Below are 20202 nucleotides of genomic sequence, written 5' to 3'. Positions count from 1 at the left end.
AAATTATATAAAGCACAGGTTGAGAAGAGTGCCTGTACATCTGGGTATAGATTATCCACAAAAACAAACTTTGTTTTTAAAAGTCATATGATACATATACTACACCACAGTCTCACTCTATCTCAGCTTTGTTGGCTGGCACATTAGGAGCAGAGCCAAGGCTCACCCTATCCCTGCCTGCCTGCCCACCGACTTTGGGAAGAAGGGGGAGTAGTGAGCATACAGTGCCTTCCTCCCCTGTGTATCTGGACTCAAGATTTGGGTAGCCACCACAGGAGTATAAGAGAAGATCTAACCCATAATGTGTAATGATAGCAAAAATAATGTAGAATGTGGATAAATGACTCTCAATAAAAATAATGTAGCATTGATTATTAGTTACATTAGTTTGTTACTGTGAAGATGTAACATAATGGTACATTTTGTTTTATTATTACCAATTCAGACAAAGGATTTAAATAGATTAAAACAAATTTTAAGCTATTTTTTTTCATATTCTGCATTTGTAGTTGCGTCTGACTAATATGAGGGTTAATTATGGCTACAGATTGGTGCTTTTACTATTATTACACTGCTTTTGATCTTGATTCAGGAAAACATCCCTGTTTAGGAAGGGTACTTAGGTATGCCCAAAGTTAAGCATGTGCTTCAGAACTTTCCTGAATCAGGACCTTTATTACTAATACTGGGGCTAGGAGTCCTACTTCTCTGTTATGACTAGTATTGATCCATTACTTCTATGATTATTGCTATTGCTGGGATTAACTGTTACTATTGCTTCTGCTGCTGTATTCTGACTACTGCTGTTGCTATTTTTGCTACGGTTTTCATAGTATTCCGATTACTGCTTTTCCTGTTGCTGTAGTTCCTAACCCTGCTGTTGCTTCTGTTATTACTACTGGCATGTTGCTGCTGCCAGTCTGGCTCTTGCTGTTCTGGCTACTAACACCCGTCCCGCTATCCCTATCATTGCCACTGCACTGCTCTTGTTATCTTGCCCACTGCCAGCTCTGAGCCTCATCCACAACAGGGACTTTCCAACTCAGCCCCCCTCTCCCTCTGGGAGGGGAGACTCCGCCCCCTTCCCCTTTGACCCAGATGTCTCAGCGTTCCGTCTTCCTGTTCCAAACCACGTGGGCGCGCTGGGCACTGCCGCGGGGTCTCAGCGGCGCCGCGATCGCAGCAGCGCTCAGGGGGCGGCCGGGCGGCGGCATGGCGAGCCAGCCGCACTCTCTCAGCTACGTGGGGTGCAACTTTTTGCGGCAGCGGCTGGTGCTGTCCACGCTGAGCGGGAGGCCGGTGAAAATCCGCAAGATCCGGGCGAAGGAGGAGAACCCCGGCCTCAGAGGTAGCGTGCGGCTTGCCTGGGCTAGGGAGGGCGTGCATGGGGGTGGCATGCAGAGGGGTGGGGCGGGAGAGGAGTTTTTTTAGGGGGGCAGGGGGCTTGGAGCGGGGCGGGGCCGTGATTTGGGGGAGGATGGGACGGGTTTGTGTAATGGAAACAATCTGAATCTGGGATCGGTGCTGGGGGAAGGAGCCGTTGTTTTTAAAGGAGGCACTAAATCCGAAGTGCGGTTTGTTTTCGTTCATAACGCGCGTGGGAGGGGGGAGCAGATGTGGGTTCGTCCTCCAGACAGGGAGCATGGGTCCCTGCCACCCCAGCACGCTGTCAGGGATTTGCATGGTGTTCTTGGAGCAGGAGCTGAACCCCATGTTGTTGGTTCTCTTAAAGAACTTGCCGTAACCCGAGTTACACTGTGAAGCCCTTTCCCGAGAGCATGCTTGATGTACTGTATCTACCTTTGACAGAGTCCTAAGAGCACTTAGAAAAGAGAAGAAAATGCATCGGCAGCAATTTCATACCTTGTGCCAGTGAAGTTCTGTGAATTGAACTGCTCTCCCAGTGCTATACCTTCTAATAACAGGAGTATGTTCCCGAGGTTTATTGCAGATCCCAAAGTGAACATTGTTTTAAAGTTTGAAATAAGACTGTCCAGGAATCTATGCTGCATCCGACGAAATGGGTATTCACCCACGAAAGCTCATGCTCCAATACGTCTGTTAGTCTATAAGGTGCCACAGGACTCTTTGCTGCTTTTACAGGAATCTACTAACAGCCTCATTGGAGTGAGGTTTGGCAAGCCAAGCAGGCCCATTTCTGAACTGGTGGATCTGGATGGACCAGCTATGTGTCCAGTCCCTTTATTGGTGCGGTGTAACAGGAGGCACTGGTGGATGTACTCTCTCTGGCCCCATGCACTGCAGTTAGTCCCTTGTGAAATGTTTTAACGAATTGGTGAATTGAGATGCAGATGCTGTGAAACACGGTATAAGTCACAGGAAATAGATGCAGGCATCATGACTACTTGTAAGTGACAAAATCATTTTACTAATGATGTGAATATAAAGTCCCTTAATCATGTTCAGTATTTTTACATATAAAGCTTATTTCTCCCATATGATTCTATTTAGTACAAATATAAGGAATTTGACCCTTAAATCTTATGCATCTTCTCTTGGACTTCTCTCCAGGAATAGAGGATGAACACTTATAGCTCGCCCTGTATTTTTGGCAGCTTCTTATCTTGCGGAGTTTCCTGATCTGTTAATCTGAAAGAGCTCAATATAAATTATTTGGCAGGCAGGTTTCCTCCTCAATCTAAACCTCTTGACTTCTGCCAATGCCACTTCTCAGGGTGAACTGCAGTTATTTGCACACCAAGGGAGAGTGCTTTGTCATGACCAGGGACCTGTTAGTGATGATGCCATGCACATTGCTGAGTTCTGAATTAACTCTTAACCCCTTGGGTTAAGAGAGCTGGGTGTTGCTGTGCACAGTTCAAGGAAAACATCTGTTCAGTGTGTAGCAGTGCTCAAACACCCTCCCTAGCATTAAGTATTTAAAATGAGTTATAAAATAATCCAGAAAATAGTATACTGCTTTTGAATAAGACTGGAATTTTTTGTAGGAGTCTAAAATACCGAGGTGTCCTACTTCAACTGAAATTCACTGGAATTAGAGCATCTAGGTCCCTTAGGCTTCTTTGAAAGACCTGTCCTAAATCAGTGCATGGCTGCCAATTGGAACACTGTGTTCAGTTCTGGTCCCCTTAACTCAAAAAAGATACAGAAGAGAGAAAAGGGACCAAAGTCAGCTGATGGACACAGTTTAAGGCATGGAGGGGATGGTCCCTGTGAGGAAAAGAACAGGCCTGTGTAGTTTAGAGAGGCGATGAAGAAGGCTTGGTCTACAGTACAGAGTTAGGTTGACCTAAGGCAGTTTACCTCAACCTAACTATGTCATAGTCTACACTAGAATGCTGCTTCTGCCGAAGTAAGTGGCCTGCCACATTGACGTCATAACTCCACCTCTGTGAGAGGTGTAGCACTCATGTCAGTGTAATTATGACCAGGCAGTGTCCTTGTAGACACTGCGTTACTTACATGGGCTGTTGGCTGTCAATTTCACTCAATAAGGCCTCACAACTGGAATTGTGAAATTGAAAAGAAAGGCTGGTAGGCTCCCTGCTGTGAATTTGAGCCCCACATCGGGCTGACAGCCCTACTTCAGTCGGTGCAAGTGCTCCTGGCACCACTGGCAGAAGGAACGTAGTGTGAACACCAACAGCCAATTGAGTTACTGCTGTGGCTGTAGGTCTACCTAAATTAAGTCAACTTAATTTTGTAGTGAAGCAAGCCCTAAGAGATGTTTTAGAGGTGCTGTGCATTGTGTGGTGACAAAGCAGGAGAAAATAGGGAGAGGGAAAGAATCAGAGGGCTTCCATGGGATGCAGTGGACCCCCATTTCTCTGTCTCTCTTCTTATCATGAGAATTGTCATAGGTGGCCTTGAAGTGGGGAATTCCCTATGATTGTGCAATGAATTTAAAAGCCTTTACATTCTTCAATGGGGTAGCATTTGACCCCCTCTTCCAATGAACTAGTCCTTTTGGTTAGGCAAACTTCAACAGATTGCTGTCAGAATCCCCTGTCATCTTCCAAGCATCTTCATTCATAGACCAAACTGGAGCGGGGTTCCCCCTCCCAGTGACCTTGTTCGCTCTATCTCGCTGTGCTCTCCTCTGGGCCATTGGTTAGCTCTGGTCATGTAGGGAATGGAAGATAATTCTGTCTGTTCTGTGGCTTTTGCTGCTGCAGAGAGATCAATTGATACTGTAGAGGAAAGGGAGAATATGCCAAGAGTGAAATGGCATGGATGATTCTAACACCCTGATTAAACAGTACACAGATCTTGGGAGACAGACCAGTCCTCGCTTACAGACAGGAACCTATCCTTGCAACAAAGCCCGTTGCCAACTCTGTCCACATATCTATTCAAGGGACACCATCATAGGACCTAATCACATCAGCCACACCATCAGAGGCTTGTTTACCTGCACATCTACCAATGTGATATATGCCATCATCTGCCAGCAATGCCTCTCTGCCATGTACATTGGCCAAACCGGACAGTCTCTACGCAAAAGAATAATGGACACAAAGCAGACGTCAAGAATTATAACATTCAAAAATCAGTCAGAGAACACTTCAGCCTCCCTGGTCACTCAATTACAGACCTAAAAGTCACAATACTCCAACAAAAAAACTTCAAAAGCAGACTCCAATGAGAAACTGCAGAACTGGCATTAATTTGCAAACTGGACATCATTAAATTAGCCTTGAATAAAGACTGGGAGTGGATGGGTCATTACACAAAGTAAAAACTATCCCCCCATGCTAATTTTCCCCCTACTGTTACTCACACCTTCTTGTCAACTGTTGGAAATGGGCCATCCTGATTATCACTACAAAAGTTTTTTTTTCTCCTGCTGATAAGAGCCCACCTTAGTTGATTAATCTTGTTATAGTTGGTATGACAACACCCATTTTTTCATGTTCTCTGTGTATATATCTCTTCCTACTGTATTTTCCACTGCTTGCATCCAGTGAAGTGGGTTTTAGCCCACGAAAGCTTATGCCCAAATAAATTTGTTAGTCTCTAAGGTGCCACAAGGACACCTCGTTCTTTTTGCTGATACACAGACTAACACGGCTACCACTCTGAGCGCTTACTCACTAGAATTGCCAGATCTAGGGATGGCTTGCCTCTAAACAGGACTGGGTGCTCCAGGAACCATTCAGATTCTGGATCAGATGGTCCCACTCATTGACTGCTGGTGTCAGCACTTAGTCCTGCATGCCTATTGCTTGTTCAAGCTGTGCCTCTGCCTCCCATTCTCAACAGTTTTAATTGGTCCTCTTTCACTGTTTGCTGTCATCTTCCCTCTGGCCAAATAGCTGCAGCTAGCTGCAAAGATAATGGAAATAAATCCGTCTGCTAAAGATTTCAAAAAGCTTCCCCCAATGTGTGTAGCTTTAAGAGAGAACCCTGAGCTGTTATGGGCAGGAACCCATCTCCATTCTTGTACAGCACTATGCACATCTATGGCTCTGTAGAAATGCATTTTTTAAAAATCTAATTCCAGTTGAGTGTCTTAGGATTTCTTTGCGTGTACGGTTCCTGAGAAATTAGTTTTCTGGAGAGTTTTTCAGTCTAGTTCTGGGTGGAAATTACAATAGACACCATCATAGTTGTGCTAGTTAACACCCTTGCTCAATGAATGAATGAATGGTCATCAAGAGTAAGCCACTCCCTCTCCCAAAAACTGAGTTCATCTTCTGTCAGTGTTCAAGTACATGAGCAGAACTGTGTGGGGAAGCCTGCACAGCTGTGCCTGACAAGTAGAAAACTTCAGTCTACAGGGTGGTTTTAAGGCTGTACCTGTCATGACCAACAGGTCTTAAATCTGGGTCAGTTCAGTTTCCAGTCAGTTGTTGGCTCCCTACTCCCACTCAGCAGCTCACTACTGACTGACTGCATGGAGACATCATGAAACCTGAAGCTCCTCTCAGAGGCCTTTCTGGGTCCTGATTGGAGGAACACCAGGACCTCTGATTGGTCTGGACTAACTATTTAAACCCAAAGAGAGGCCCAGGAAGTTGTCGGCACAACTGGGCTCTACCTGGTTGCTACATTGGTCTTGCCTGACTTCCTTGCCTTGCTCCTGATCCTTGCCCCTGGTCACCGGATCTGATCCTTGGCTTGACTCCTGCTCCAACCACTGTACCCAGCCACCTACGTCCCAGCCCCAACAGTATCTGTCAAAACCACCAAATTCTCAAATATTAGTACTTAGGTTGAATGCTATGATACTATTTAACTATTTTATTGCCCCAGTCAGATGGTTGGTGGGAGGTAGAGCAGGGGTTCTTAACCTTTTTCTTTCTGACACCCCGCTATAAACCCCCGCCCACTTGTGCCATAGCTGTTTTTCTGCATATAAAAGCCAGGACCAGCGTTAAGGGGTAGCAAGCCGGACAACTGCCCATGGCCTCATGCCACAGGGGCCCCATGAGGCTAAGTTGCTCAGGCTTCAGCTTCAGCCCTGGGGCTTGGGGCCTCAGGCCTTAGCCCCATGAGATGGGGCTTCAGCTTTCTGCCCTGAGCCCCAGCAAGTCTAATGCCAGCCCTACTTGGTGGACCCCCTGAAACCTGCTTACAGCCCCCCAGATCCCTGGTTGAGAACCACTGAGGTAGAATACATAGATTTTACCACTCCTTTTAACAAAATACAGCTTTTATTTATTGATTGATTGATTGCCAAGGTGGATTAATACTTGAATTGTGACTAATGCAAGAAAAGTGTTCAAATGAAAAACAGTGAATTTGCATTGGTATTTGCAATCCCTTTTATTTGATTTTCATGACTGAATATTTGTGCAAGTGAAATCTTGTATGCAAGGCTGTTCTCAGAAAAGGTTGTAAATATTCACGTAAACACACATTCGCCCTGGAAATCATCACAGTGCCATCTTGAAAGCTTTGTGAATGTAGGAGTCATCAAAGCTGAGAGTGGAACCAACACCATGTGACAGCAACCATCTACAGCATGTAAATATTGATTAATGAATAGTGAATAACTGGAACAGTAGTTGTGGCAAATAGTTAATGGTTTATGCAACCACTTTGATCAGTGGATGAAATAATTCAGTAAAAAGCAAAATATGGTCACAGTTTAAAAAGGAGCTATAATAATTTAATAACTTATGAGCTAGAATTGTACAGCCTGCTCACAATTAAGAGGATGCTTTTACTTTTTCAAACTGACTGGATTTTAAGTTTAAATTCAACATAGTTTCAGGTTCTGCACTTGCTACTGAGTCTCCCTTCATATGGGGTGGATTGGCTATATTCACTTACTTCTTTCTTCCTTGTTACTGTTTAAGAGAGTCCGTAAATGGGAAATTGAGCAACTAAGTCTGCCCAAAGTGCTGTAATGCACACAGTAAACAAATGGGAAGTAGGTGGGAAAAATAAATATTTTTCTATAATCTTTATTATTGTCACTTCAGATGTTTGTAGAAACAGCAGATAAAAAACGTTCCAGACCTGAATGTTGATGGTGTCTGTTTAACAGCTCTTTAGCAGCAGCACTTTGCATTTTGAAGTTGTCTTCTGTAACAAAAAGCTTAAAAATCCTTTAAAAAGAGAACTTATAATTACAGGAAAAAACTGGTGGTTGTTATTATTAACTTGTAGCACATAAGTGTCCTGGTAAGGGCCCCATTGTGTTAGATGTTGTACCTGTACATGTAATGCAGAGATGGCCATTGCCTCAAATAGCTTGCAGTCAAAGTATAAATTGGGAGACAACAAACTAGTGAAGAGTGGAGGAGGCCCAGGTAACAGTGAAATGATTAGTGTAAAAAAGCAGCTCAGCTGCCTAGACTCCCCTTTCCCACTCACTCACATGGACACGTGTGCTCTTGTTTTGCTCTAAGCATTTTCCAGTGTCTTCAGTAATGGCTTTTCCATGGAGTCTTAATGAAAGAGGGTTCACTGGCGATTTTGTGTAAATTCAGAGTTATGCCTGTACTGGGAGAACATCCCAGCTATTAGATTTGATAAACATATTAGGAATATTTCTCTTACCAGTGTCCATATGCAGAAAGAGAGAGGAGGGCCTTACCTCCAAGTAGCAGTAAACTCTTGAGTTCTAGTCCCTACCCTGATGCTGACTTCACTCAACTTTTCTGTGCCTCTGTTTCCCCATATCTAAAATTGGGAGTAATAGTAGCCAGCCGTCTACCTTCTTCCTCCCAGGGGTACTGAGAGGAGAGAAAGCTTTATCAACATGTGTCTCGTGAAGGCTGAATACTTTTCCAGGAATAACTTCCTAAAGAAAAGAATTTAAAATCAATCCTTTTTCCACCCCAACAGATTTTGAAGCAAGTTTTATACGACTGATTGACAAAGTGACCAATGGCTCTAGGATTGAGATAAACCAAACAGGTAAACTCTCTTCTTCTCTGTTCCTTTCTTCCATGGTATGTCACTTGGAGCTGGGAGAAGGGACCTGCTTGCTGGAGGTAAACAGATTAGATGGTGATCTGTTTCCAGAGGACCAAGTGTTAAATACACAAATGCTCTGAGATGAGTCAGAAGGAGCCAAAGCCAGGAAGTTCTAAAACAGTGATTCACATTCCATTAAGTTTGCTTTCCGCTATAATGCTGTGGCACAGAGAAATATGAATCAGTCATAACTTGGAATTTTCTGGGAGGGGAATTCTTGGTTTGTGTCACAACTTGAATTAGTGGCAATGATTCACTAGGTGGTTGTAGTCCTTCTGATGGGTTGCCTGCATTAGGAATTGCTGCACTGGTGTAGTTACCCCAGCATAGCTACTACATGGGTGCTGTTGCTAGTGATTTTAGTTGAGATGAGATGACTCTGTTTAACTCAAGACTGTAGCCACCCAAGGTGAACCCTTGATGATGTAATATAACATCACTAAAATTAACTTTAAATAAAAATAAAGGCTACAGTGCAGTTTCCTCTTCCTCCCCCAGTATAGAAAAACGGGGGTAAGTTGCGCCAGTGTAAGCCCAATTTAACATCCATCTAGGGCACCTGCATTGATGCACGTGCACAGGTACAGAAATCTCTAATGTAGGGAAGCCCTGAGTTAGTACTGACCTTATGCCCAGTATGGGTGCAAATGAGATACAAGCATCACTCTTTTGGTTTTATGTCTCATATAAAGGAGTCCTTGCCCTCTTCTTGCTTTTGCAGGGGCGGCTACTAGACCTCTGGGTCAGTCTTGCCATATTAGTTCCTATTGACTACAGCAGGGTAGGCAACCTATGGCACGTGTGCCGAAGGCGGCACACGAGCTGATTTTCAGTGGCACTCACGCTGCCCGGGTCCTGGCCACCAGTCCAGGGGGCTCTGCATTTTAATTTAATTTTAAATGAAGCTTCTTAAACATTCTGAAACCTTATTTACTTTACATACAACAATAGTTTAGTTATATATTATAGACTTATAGAAAGAGACCTTCTAAAAAGGTTTAAATGTATTACTGGCACGCAAAACCTTAAATTAGAGTGAATAAATGAAGTCTCGGCACACCCCTTCTGAAAGGTTGCCGACTCCTGGACTACAGCGTGAACTATGCTTGCACAGAATCAGGCCTGCACAGAATCAGTAAGGCAGCTGACCTACCAGCGTGAACTCCATGCTGAGATTGCCCTGTCCCACTGGGCCAGTAATAACTCAGCTGCCTTGGAAGGTGAAAGCCGCTAGTGTAGTGTTCATTGGTCTTGATGACGGTAATAGATAGATCCCTTGGTTTATGGGTAAAACGGATACACCATGTTAAAACATGCCCATCCTATTCCTCCATCCTGGAGTGCCCGGAGCTGCAGAGTGAGTTGCTGAGGTAAGTGGGGTTGAGAGGAGTGCATGGGAATTGCTGCCCGCCTCTGTTGTAAATTCCTCTCTGTCCAGGAGTTGACCCACTGTGGACATCATTGTGTATCAGAGTGTTACCCTTCCTTAGTTCCTAGTGTGGTAATGACACTTGTTGGTTTTTTTTTTTTTTTGCTCTCTAAAGGTACCACCCTATATTATCAGCCTGGCCTTCTGTACGGGGGGGTGTTGGAACACGACTGCAGTCCCCATCGTAGTATTGGCTATTATTTGGAAAGTCTGCTCTGCTTGGCGCCTTTCATGAAACATCCATTAAGAATCGTCCTCAGGGGAGTAACAAACGATCAAGTAGACCCTTCAGTAAGTAACGAAACGTCATTAAGTGCCCTGACAACTCTTTTCTTCTTTCCTCCCCCATCGACAGAAACCCCCACTGTATTTTTAAGTAGGTTTCACCACTCACTATGCTACGTTATGTCTCGGGAACCATCAGATTAATCAGGAAGTAAACACCACATCTCAGTCAGTGTATTTTCCTTCAGCATTTAGACAAAACAGAATTGGGATCAGAGAAGCTAGAAATGGAAGAGACTTTTTAGATCTGTACCAGGGTTTTACTGATCCAGCATCACACCCTGCAACTGCCCTAGTTTTCCCTTTTGGGGGCTTCTCAAAAACTACACCCAGCCAGTTGCAAGTCAACTATCCCCCCCTTTTGGGAGCGGGGGGGAGGGTGTCTGGTTTATTTAAGCAATATCTTAGTTCAGCTATTAGCATAAATCAAAATAAGTCTTTCCCCCACTCCACAGTTCTTTTATCCCCTTGCTGGGCTCAACAGCTCTTTCCAAGACCATAAGAACATAAGTGCTGCCATACTGGGTGAGACCATGGTCTAGCCCGGTATCCTGTGTCCCACAGAGGCCAGAATCAGAACTTCAGGGGGAGGGTACAGAACAAGTCAGTTGGAGTGATCCATCCTTGTTTTCCCCTCCTGGTTTCTGGCAGTCGGAGTTTTAGGGTTGCCCCAAGCATGGGGTTGTGTGTGCCCCCTGTGACAAGATTATAGGGCCAGATTTTAAATATGCAGATAGGCACCAAGTGAGATTTCATAAGTGCCTCATTGCCTGACTTCTACTGATTTAGAAAGAAATGCAAGTTAAAACCAAGAGGGAAAGAATAATATAACAAAGGGAAGTAGAGCAGACACGAGCAGGGGAACATGACAGAAAGTGAGGAAGAAGGGAGAATACAACACCGAGAAATAAGGGTTGGTGGGTGACGAGGTAACACTGAAGACAAACAGGGAAAGACCACTGAAAGAGACACCAAAATACAGCAAAAGGACAAAAAAATAGAAAAAGTGAAAGATGGAAGAATCAAAGCAAGGTATACAAGACAGCTGTTTACAGAACATCTAATGCCAAAATATCCATGAATGGTTTCATTCTGTTTCTGCTCCCTTCCGATTATTGCAGTTATGGCACTTCCCATTCCAGACCAGCTCTGCACCTTCCCCTACCCCTGCATCCTGGTCCCATCACTACCTTCTAACCCAGTTTCTGACTTCAGTTCTGTGCTGCTACTGCTTCTCATCCTTTCCTGGGCAATCCTTCTAGGTTTCACATTGGGCCTGCCATTTGTCCCCCCCACCAAGTTTGCTTTTCCTAATCTTAAGGATGAGAGAGGTTGATTCTCCAGAGTACTATTAAAAGAGGAAATTGTCTCTAAAGTTTTGAGGGGCTGTTTCTGTGAAGTAGGAATGCTTCTTGTTTGCATTGTGCAGAATTGTACTGATGCTAAAGTGAAGCCCACAGTTCATTTGAAACAAAGGTCATGCAACAGTAATTCAATTATAGTACCAAAAGTGCAGTACATAATTTACTTAGCCGCCTTACAGTTACAAGCCAGTTTGCAGAAAGGAAACAGCCTGATTGTTCAGAAAGAAGCTAATAAGAACACAAGTTCAAATGGCTCTTTGAAATTAGCCACAGTTGCCATGAATTGCATTAGTGACAGTTCAGTGCTCCATCTAAATAGTCTTATTATGGAAGAGGGATGAGGAAAACATATGGGTAAAAATGCTGAGGTAATGTCAGTTTAAAAGCTATTGGCTGTGAGAGAACTGGTGTTTTCTTTCAAATGTACGTTGGAGACTGCCATCCTTCCTGTGATTAGAATAAAGGGATGCTTTCAGCTGGAAATCTAACCAGTTTAAAAATGCACTGAGTACAGTTGCAGATGTTAGACTGGCCCTTCAGTCCCCAGCCAGTATTTATGGTTTACAACTACGTTTTCTTGTTATTTTAAAAAAATGTTTTATTTTCCTTGTTCCTTTGTAAGTATCCATTCAAATGGGAGGGGAAATGGAAAACTGGGTATTATTGCTCTGTGGAGAAAGGTAATTCCATTTCATGGAGGATTTTAATCTTTAAAAAAAAAATCCCATTTGGAATGGGGAAAAAAAATTGAACTTCTCTGTGTAGGAGAATGGAGTACCAGGTCTGGGACAGTACACTTGGTGGGCTGCCGCAGACCCTGGGAGACCCAGTCTACTGAGGAGCAATGGTCTTTGGGAGTCAGTTGTTCTCAGCTCCCTGTCGGCACACCAGATTTGCTGCTGAAGAGCCAAGAACCTGAAAGGCCAAGCTTCTCAGCAGGCTGCCAGGCGGGTGAGCTGCCAGGAAACCTGGAACATTGTGCGATTCTGCCAGAGTCACAATCTCCACAAAACGTTTTAATTTAGACAATTTGGCATTCTCTGACGGAAAAACATTCCATCAGAGAATTTCCAAAGAGCGTTACTAGTTATATACAACGGGCTGTCAAATGGCACAGAATGAAATTGAAAAAAGAAATGTTTTTCTCTCATCTTTCATTTTCTGCTATTTTAGATATTCATCGAACCAATAATGTTTAAAAAAAAAAAATCAAAGGCAATTTTATTTTAAATTGCCCCTCTTTAACTGTGATGGAGAAAATCTTCCCTGTAGAATTCACTGGGCAAGAGCACCCGAACTTGAATGCTGTTTTCAAGTAAGCTTTGACACACATCTAAACATTTAGACCTGATTCAGAAAAACACATCCTTGTTGAGATGGGACTTAGGCCTTGTCTGTACACAGACATTGCACCAGTTCAACTAAAGTTGGTCTAAAAATCCAAGTACTAGTTAAACCCATGCAAACCCCTTGCATGGACACTCTTGCATTGGTCAGCTTACTGGTATAAGCCAGGTTTAAGAGTGTCCCTGTAAGGTTTTTCACTTGTTTAACTAAAATTATTTTAAAATACCCCTCTTGTCACACCAATGCAATTGTGTGTGTGTCAACTAGGTCTTAAACACGTGCTTCAATGCTGTCCTGAATAGACTTCTTTGTGGGTAAGTATAGTTTTAGTCTTAAATGGACTTGGTTTTTGATTATTTTATAAGCAGATGGTGCCTGGAGCTGTGCGTGGAAAAGCTATAGTGGACATTTGTCCAAAAAATGGTGTTCTAGTTTATCCATCTGCATGTCTGGCTCCAAGACTCAGTCTGTTTATTAAAAAGAGCAAATTAACTTTAACATATTATAGATAGTTTAAAATTTCCTTTTAAAAAATGCTTTCCCCCACTGTAATTAGCATGAGAAGAGAATCTCTCCATCACAGTTTAATATGTGGACAAGAAAGAGAGCAGCCTCTGTATATTGAGGAAGCTTTTTCCATTGTAGTTGTCAATGGGATGTTCTCGTTTTTTGTGATCTAACATCTTTACGTTGGGTTCGGGTGGCCTGAGCTGAGTGGGAAGCTTCCCCAAGTGAGTAAAACCAATCTCATCCTCACCTGCAGAATCTAAGCTTTCATTGTAAAAATCAACCCCCCAAAATGCCTTGATCCCAGCCTTTACAGCTGTGAAGAAAATCTTAAAACATTAACCAAAGGTCACTGTTGTGGCGAGGGCAGTTGCTGCTGTTACACTGTCAGGCCTGTAGGGGAAACCCCACTCATTCTATCTCAGTTCAGCTGCAGAGCAAGTGAGTCGGAGGAGCAGCTGCAACAGTCCCTGCTGATTCCTCCAGCTCTCTATGCTGGGCAGGTGAACAAGGAGAATGAAGATCATTTGCTCATCTGGTTCACCTCCCCTGGGCCAGGCTTGTTCCCTCCCTGCCCCTTGCTAGCCTCACATTGGTTGGCCCAGGTCAGGCCTGGAGCGCTCCTGATACCTTTCAGTTGCCTTCCATTGCTGACCCGAGCTGCAGCCTCTTGCTGAGCTCTAGCTGTTTCTCCCTTGGCCTAGGAAGGGGAGCAGCAGATGCCTGGCTTCTTTTCCCTCTCCAAGGGAGGGCCAAAGACCTCACCATATCCAATAAGTCTTCCCTAAGCAAGGGGAGAAGGGGTACAGCAGAAACTCCTCCTCCTGCCAGGGAAGATGCTACTAGTGGAGCAGATGGGAGGGGGGTGATACCTTCCATAAGTGGAGGACTTGTGGAAAGACTCCCCTGGGCTATGGATCTGGCCCATAATGCCTTGGATGCAAAAGCATCTTTCTGACTGTGTGCACACACATACCCATCATCCACCACTGGAGTGAAACAAACAGCTGTTTAGCAGCAGGCAGCAACACTGTCTAACCATTGGCAGGAAGTGGAGGATACTAAAGCCAATTGAACTGCAGGGAAAATGTTCCAGACTGGATGGATGCTGATCCCAGATATTGACACCTCCACTGTTGCAAGTGACATGACCGAGAGTTTTATTTAAGTTTTACATGTTGCCAGAAAGACAGCATCCCTAGCTGCAGAGTGCTCCTAACACCGTGTTGGTTTATTCAGAGAAATGGCAGAATTTCCCTTCCCACCCTTTCTCCTGGGTCACCCAGGCTATGCTCTACAATACTCTGGATTTTGCATGGTGGTCTGACCAGGCCTGCCACTTCTTATCTTGTGAGATTTGCCAAACTCACATCTAGAGTTGGTGTAGCTACAGACCACTCAAAATACCCCTGCACAACTCAGATGGGCAACGTGCCTCTTTATGAAGTGGAGGAGATGGCATCTCACCAATACAACATTCAAACAACGGGAAAACAGATCGGGATTATCCTGACGTACTGCAAATGTATCGTGGCTGCAGTAATCTGATTTTAAAATATATACCCCTAACAATTCCTTAACCTTATCTGGGCTCTTGAGTGCTAACATAAGATTTGGGTTCCACGACTTCATAATTGAAATGTTGTTCACACTGGCATGAAGTTGATTATACAGGGTTCTAGCTGGGGAGCAATTAAAAAGCAACCCCTCCAATAATCTGTTTAAATTCAACAGCTGTTTGTAATCCCCTCTTAAAAACATAAAAACAAAAATTTTCCCTGCTGACTTTTTGTCCTTTTCTGTTTTCTAAATCCTGTTTTCCTGTGTTTCTATTGCTGCAGGAACCAGTCTGACTCTCTGCCAACATGCCAGCATTATCTGTGTTAGCAGAGATAGGCACTATGTTGAGGAGAGTTTTAACTAATGGTTGTCTAGGAGAAGGAGGATTGCCTATTGTTGGGGGTTACTTTTGTTGTCGTCTCATTAAAATGGTGTTTTTTTAAATGTTTCTTGGCAAATGAATAGCTTTTTAAAACGATTTTGCTTTCTTAATACAATAAAAGGAAAAAATGAGGAAACATTTGGTCACAAACGCTAACCTGTATAAGTGTAACCACTGGACAGAGGTATTAATTCTGGCAGCATTTTTGTAATGCAGTCCTGAGTTTTGTTATGGCTGCCAAACCTTGGTAGAGCATGACAGTGTATTGCGGTTTACAACTAAGGCTCTGGTGATGGAACAGCTCCCATCCAAGGATGCTCTGGAGGAGGGATGGTTGTGTGATTAAGGCACTAGACAGGGATTTAGAAGATCTGGGTTCAATCCTCAGCTTTGCTCAGACTTGTGTTGACCTTGGGCAAAACCCTTAATATGTCTGTGTCATGGGAATAGTAGACCTTCTTTGGGCCCCATCACCTGTCTTTTCTATTTAGATTGTAAACTCTTTGGGAGAAGGACAGTCTATATTATGTGTCTGTACAGTGCCCAGTACAATCCTGATCTTGTTTGGGGACTACAGTATTACAATAATTCTTGCAGTTGTTGAAGACAAACTTGGACTTTAAGCTGATCTGGTCCCATGGTGTGGTCATAACATGCCTTCCCCATAGTTACCTCCTCCAGGAACTATTTTGTACCCAGTGGATTGCAAAAGGGGGTTTCCTAGCTTGCACAGTAGAACTGTTCTTTTTACCAGAACTAGAACACTTTCTTAAAAGAGAGAGAAGCATTGTGTAACTGTCATGTAACCCAGATAACTTGTCAGGATTTCAAGAGGACTTTCAGAACTTTAGGCACCTGTGTGTGTATACATAAACAAAACCATGCTAAAAGAATCATATTTGATTATCTGGATCATGATGTTCATGCACAAGGGGGCTGAATTAAGGGTCACAAGCAACCTTAATTATGTCATTTCCTAAATTTAGTCCTCGACTTTGCAAGTCTAACATTCTTTTATTATAGTTTTTTGCATGTATCATCCTAGGTTTTTAAAAAACAAAACTCAAAAACAAATTCCATCATGTGGCATCATATCAACACCCACGTTGCTCAGAAATAGGGTTTGAACCTTTAGATCCACATGGAAAATGTCTGCCAGTTGAGCTAGCAGAATAACTGATAGCAGAAGTAAGTTGCAATCATCTATGTGGGCCAGCGACTAGCTGGAGATGGGGTGCTTTTTTGCTAGTGGATTTCACAGATATTTGCTGCCAGCTGAGGACTGGGGAGACTCTGGAATCTGGGTTCCATTGCAGATTCTGGAGGGGTGTTGGTTCTAGTGGTCACAGACCACCTAGCCTGTCCTAGTCGTGTCTCTTCCAATCCCAGTGTCACTCTCCTTACCCGGACAGTCCCAGTTTTCCTCTGGGGGCTTCCTGTCTGAATTCCAGTCTCCCCTCATCCATCTCTGGTCATTCTCTCTGCTGCTCTCCCAGGTCTGGCTCTTGTCCTCTCTGCATTCCATTCAGGTAGCTTCCTCAATGCTGCCTGAGTGCCAGGAAGAGGAGCTTTGAGAGCGAAGAACAGATGGTCTCCTTGCTCTCAATTCTGGTGCCCCGTGCCACAACTGCCAAGAGCAGCAATTGCAGGGAAGGCTCTGCTCAGCCGTCGACTTGGAGCATGCCCAGTGCAGACGGACTGGTCAGAGGACTGCCAAACTCTTAAGTCTGAACATATCCAAACTGAAACTATTCCCAGGCTCATAACTTGGCCAAATTTGGGGGCTGTTTTCCCACAGAATGAGCAAAAGGAACATCCCGACACCAGGGTGAGCTCCCCGCCATCTTCCCCCTGCCTGATTTCAGGTCCCTGCTCCAGAGTGTGGAGGTGCTAAGGTTTCTTAAAGAAATGGTTGTAAGAATTCAACGTGGACAAAACATGTTTTTCTTTAACCTCATTCTGAAAAGCAGCTGCATTGTTTTTGCTGCAACTTTCAAACAATTGAAAGTGCACACATCTGGCATGGGAAATTTCAGTCCAAACAGTTAAAGTTTGGGCAGAGTTATAAGCAACTGAAAACAGGGTTTTATAATGAGACGTTTCAGGCAACCTTAATAGTAGGCAGCACCATCAGCTGTGCCTATAATATGTATGTATTGTTTAGTCTGGAGGGCCCATCCCTGTTAGACTGCTCGTAATTGACTATCCTTTAAAAACCTTTACATGATTCTTTAACTCTCTTTGAACATAAATATTGCCTGTTTCATTTCATGGTAGTAAAGAGGTTGGCTTTTTGTGCTTTATTCTAGGTGGATGTACTTAAGGCAACAGCTCTGCCTTTGCTGAAAAAATTTGGAATCGATGGTGAAGGTTTTGAATTGAAGGTAATAATTTTTAATGTTGGCTGAAATGACATTTTGCCCTGGTTCACACAGGGCTACGTGTTTCCTGCCCTATTCTGTCTTTAGGAGACGTACTATCATTACTAGGTTTTAATAAATGTGTTACTAGAATTTTTTTGCCTGTCTTGTTGGCCTTTTAGGGTTTTAGCAAATCCAGACTCCAGGAGTGTGCAGTGGGGGAGAAATGCCAAGATTATTAAGTGGGAGAGGTTGGAAGATGGCAATAATAGTCATTCTCCTTCCTCTCCATGTTCTCCTGCTTCCCCCAAAAAGGTCGGCATCATTTCCTCCTCTTCAATCCATTCAGTTTGCATCTCCCTTTGCTTACACTTCTGACCCCTACGTACTGATAGTGGGATTGTCTCTCTCTTTCCCCCATCCCTTACCAGTAGTGCAGACAGACAACCACTGAATCCACAGTCTTATGCAAATTCAGGGCTGCCTCCAATCTGGGGAGGCGTCTCCCCCACAATCCACTAATTATTGTACCTTTGGCAGATCCCAAAATGTGGGTCTGAGCTGGGTCAGGGATTGGGTAAGGAGAAGAAATTGTGGTCCCTCCAAACTTAACCTTATTTAAAGAAAACAAAACAAACACCCTTCCTCACTGTTTCCTGCCAGACAGGAGTTCCTAACTATTAGCTGACTTTTTTTTATTATCTACTTAGTGTGCACGCGAGTTAATTATTTAAAATATTTGCTGTTTCTGACAGACTGAAACATCTGTATCCTTGTTGCTTTCTGTTTGGTTAATGAGGATGAGTTGGGGATTTGATTTAGTCCTTTGCATGCTCAGCATCTGAGAATCTTCATTAAATTCCTTCAGAAGCAAGTCATTTCTCCAGCACCAATGCACAGAGCTGCTTTTATTATCCCTTTCACTTAATGTTCAGTGGAGATTTCTCAGTGGCAGGCACTGTCCATCCTATTTTAAATTAGACAGAGAATGATCTTTACCTCTTGGTGTAAATTAGCTCTAGCATCGCTGTAGGTGTTAGCGTTGCCTTTCCTGGATTCGTGTGACACTGACCTCTACTGTTAATGTTCTAGTATAAGTGGAATAAAAGTCATCTGTTTGAATTTGTAGATGTTGTCTTTCATTTGTTTGCTAACCTGTTTGCTCCTTTTTTTTTTACTGTGGTGGCCAGATAACTAGAAGAGGAATGCCCCCCAAAGGAGGTGGGGAGGTGACATTTGCCTGTCCAGTTAGGAAAGTCTTGCGACCCATTCAGTCCATAGACCCTGGCAAAATCAAACGGATCAGAGGAACAGCGTATCTTTTTTTTTTTTTTTTCCCCCTCTGTGTTTCTTTTCATTAACCTTCTGCGGATAGCAATTTATCATGTGGTTCAGCGTACCCCAGAGTAATATAGATATGTATTGTTGTGCTTATCACACAGGTTATTGGATTGCAACATAACAGTATGAAGTCCTTATCCAAAACTCAACAGGAAACAAGTAAATAAAAAATGAAAACAGATGAGAAGGGTGGGGTTTTTGTTATTTTTGTGTTTTTGTTTTTTTTAACCAGAAATGCTTAAGTAGCAAGGAAAATAGAAATGCTTTCCCATCACTTACTCCTTCATCATGGAAGACTGGACTAGATGACCTCTTGAGGTCCCTTCCAACTCTACATCTGTATGATTCTGTGTCTTGTAGCACTACCAAAAAGAGAATCTCACTATTAGATTTATTTAAAAACAAAACAAAAAAAAAAAACCTTCGTTGGTTTATTGTAAGTTGACCTGTTAGGCTCCTTTCTTTTAATAGTGATTCATACTACATGTGTGTAGGGTGAGAGCCTAAATTTAAGCTCAGTTTGTACTGCACAGCACACACATTCATTTATGCTTCTTCTGTGTTACTAGTATAGTCTGTTAACTCTTAGACCTCCAATAATACAGTCAGGGACGGAAGTGGATGATGTGTAATGCAAGGGAAATGGTACACTATGGCAAAATACAAGCTCATACTGTGCAAGCATATGGAGCAGACCCTCATGTTTAGGGCTTTCTTTCCTCTTGTTTTTCACACTGTATCTTTCTCAAACCTTCTGTTCCTGTCGTATTAAGACAATAAGAAGTTCACTCAATCAGAAGTGTAGTTATTCTCTTCCCTGTGGGGGAAACAGTGTGGGAGTTCACTCCCATGAGCTCCTGCTCTCCTTCAGTATTGTGTAACTTGTAGCTCATATGTAACTATACATTTAAAAAAAAAAAAAAGGTCCCAAACAATCCACTTTCCATCAGCCTGAAGGGAAAGCTGGAGCAGAGACAGGTTTCCTGCCAGAGGCATTGACTTATAGTGCATTCACCTTTTACTTGTGGCACTTTCGTGTTATCTCCCTTGTGATGTACACGAGAATGGATCACTTTGTCCAGAATCTCAGATTGCAGCGTTGGGATTGGTACATTCTCACCAGACTAAAAGAGTCTGTTGATTCAATCATATACTGTAAGATCAACAAGGATGCAGCTAGGTGTTTGATTGCATTCCACTCTTTGTCACAGTCTT

The 20202-nt window shown here is 43.4% G+C and overlaps 1 protein-coding gene across 1 annotated transcript in view; it reads left to right on the top strand.

The window, feature by feature from the left end:
- The first annotated feature begins 1111 nt into the window (after nucleotides 1-1111).
- The window catches only part of RCL1 (RNA terminal phosphate cyclase like 1), a 43348-nt gene continuing 24257 nt past the window's right edge, over nucleotides 1112-20202 (top strand). The window contains exons 1-5 of the mRNA XM_039545856.1: nucleotides 1112-1348; nucleotides 8281-8352; nucleotides 9957-10132; nucleotides 17596-17670; nucleotides 18837-18961. Coding sequence (XP_039401790.1) covers nucleotides 1213-1348; nucleotides 8281-8352; nucleotides 9957-10132; nucleotides 17596-17670; nucleotides 18837-18961 — 584 coding nt within the window. The 5' untranslated portion in view covers nucleotides 1112-1212. The remainder of the gene's footprint in view (nucleotides 1349-8280; nucleotides 8353-9956; nucleotides 10133-17595; nucleotides 17671-18836; nucleotides 18962-20202) is intronic.

The sequence above is a fragment of the Mauremys reevesii genome, linkage group 6 (genome assembly GCF_016161935.1).
Source record: "Mauremys reevesii isolate NIE-2019 linkage group 6, ASM1616193v1, whole genome shotgun sequence".
NCBI classification, from domain to species: domain Eukaryota; kingdom Metazoa; phylum Chordata; order Testudines; family Geoemydidae; genus Mauremys; species Mauremys reevesii.
This window is presented reverse-complemented; position numbering and strand designations above follow the sequence as displayed.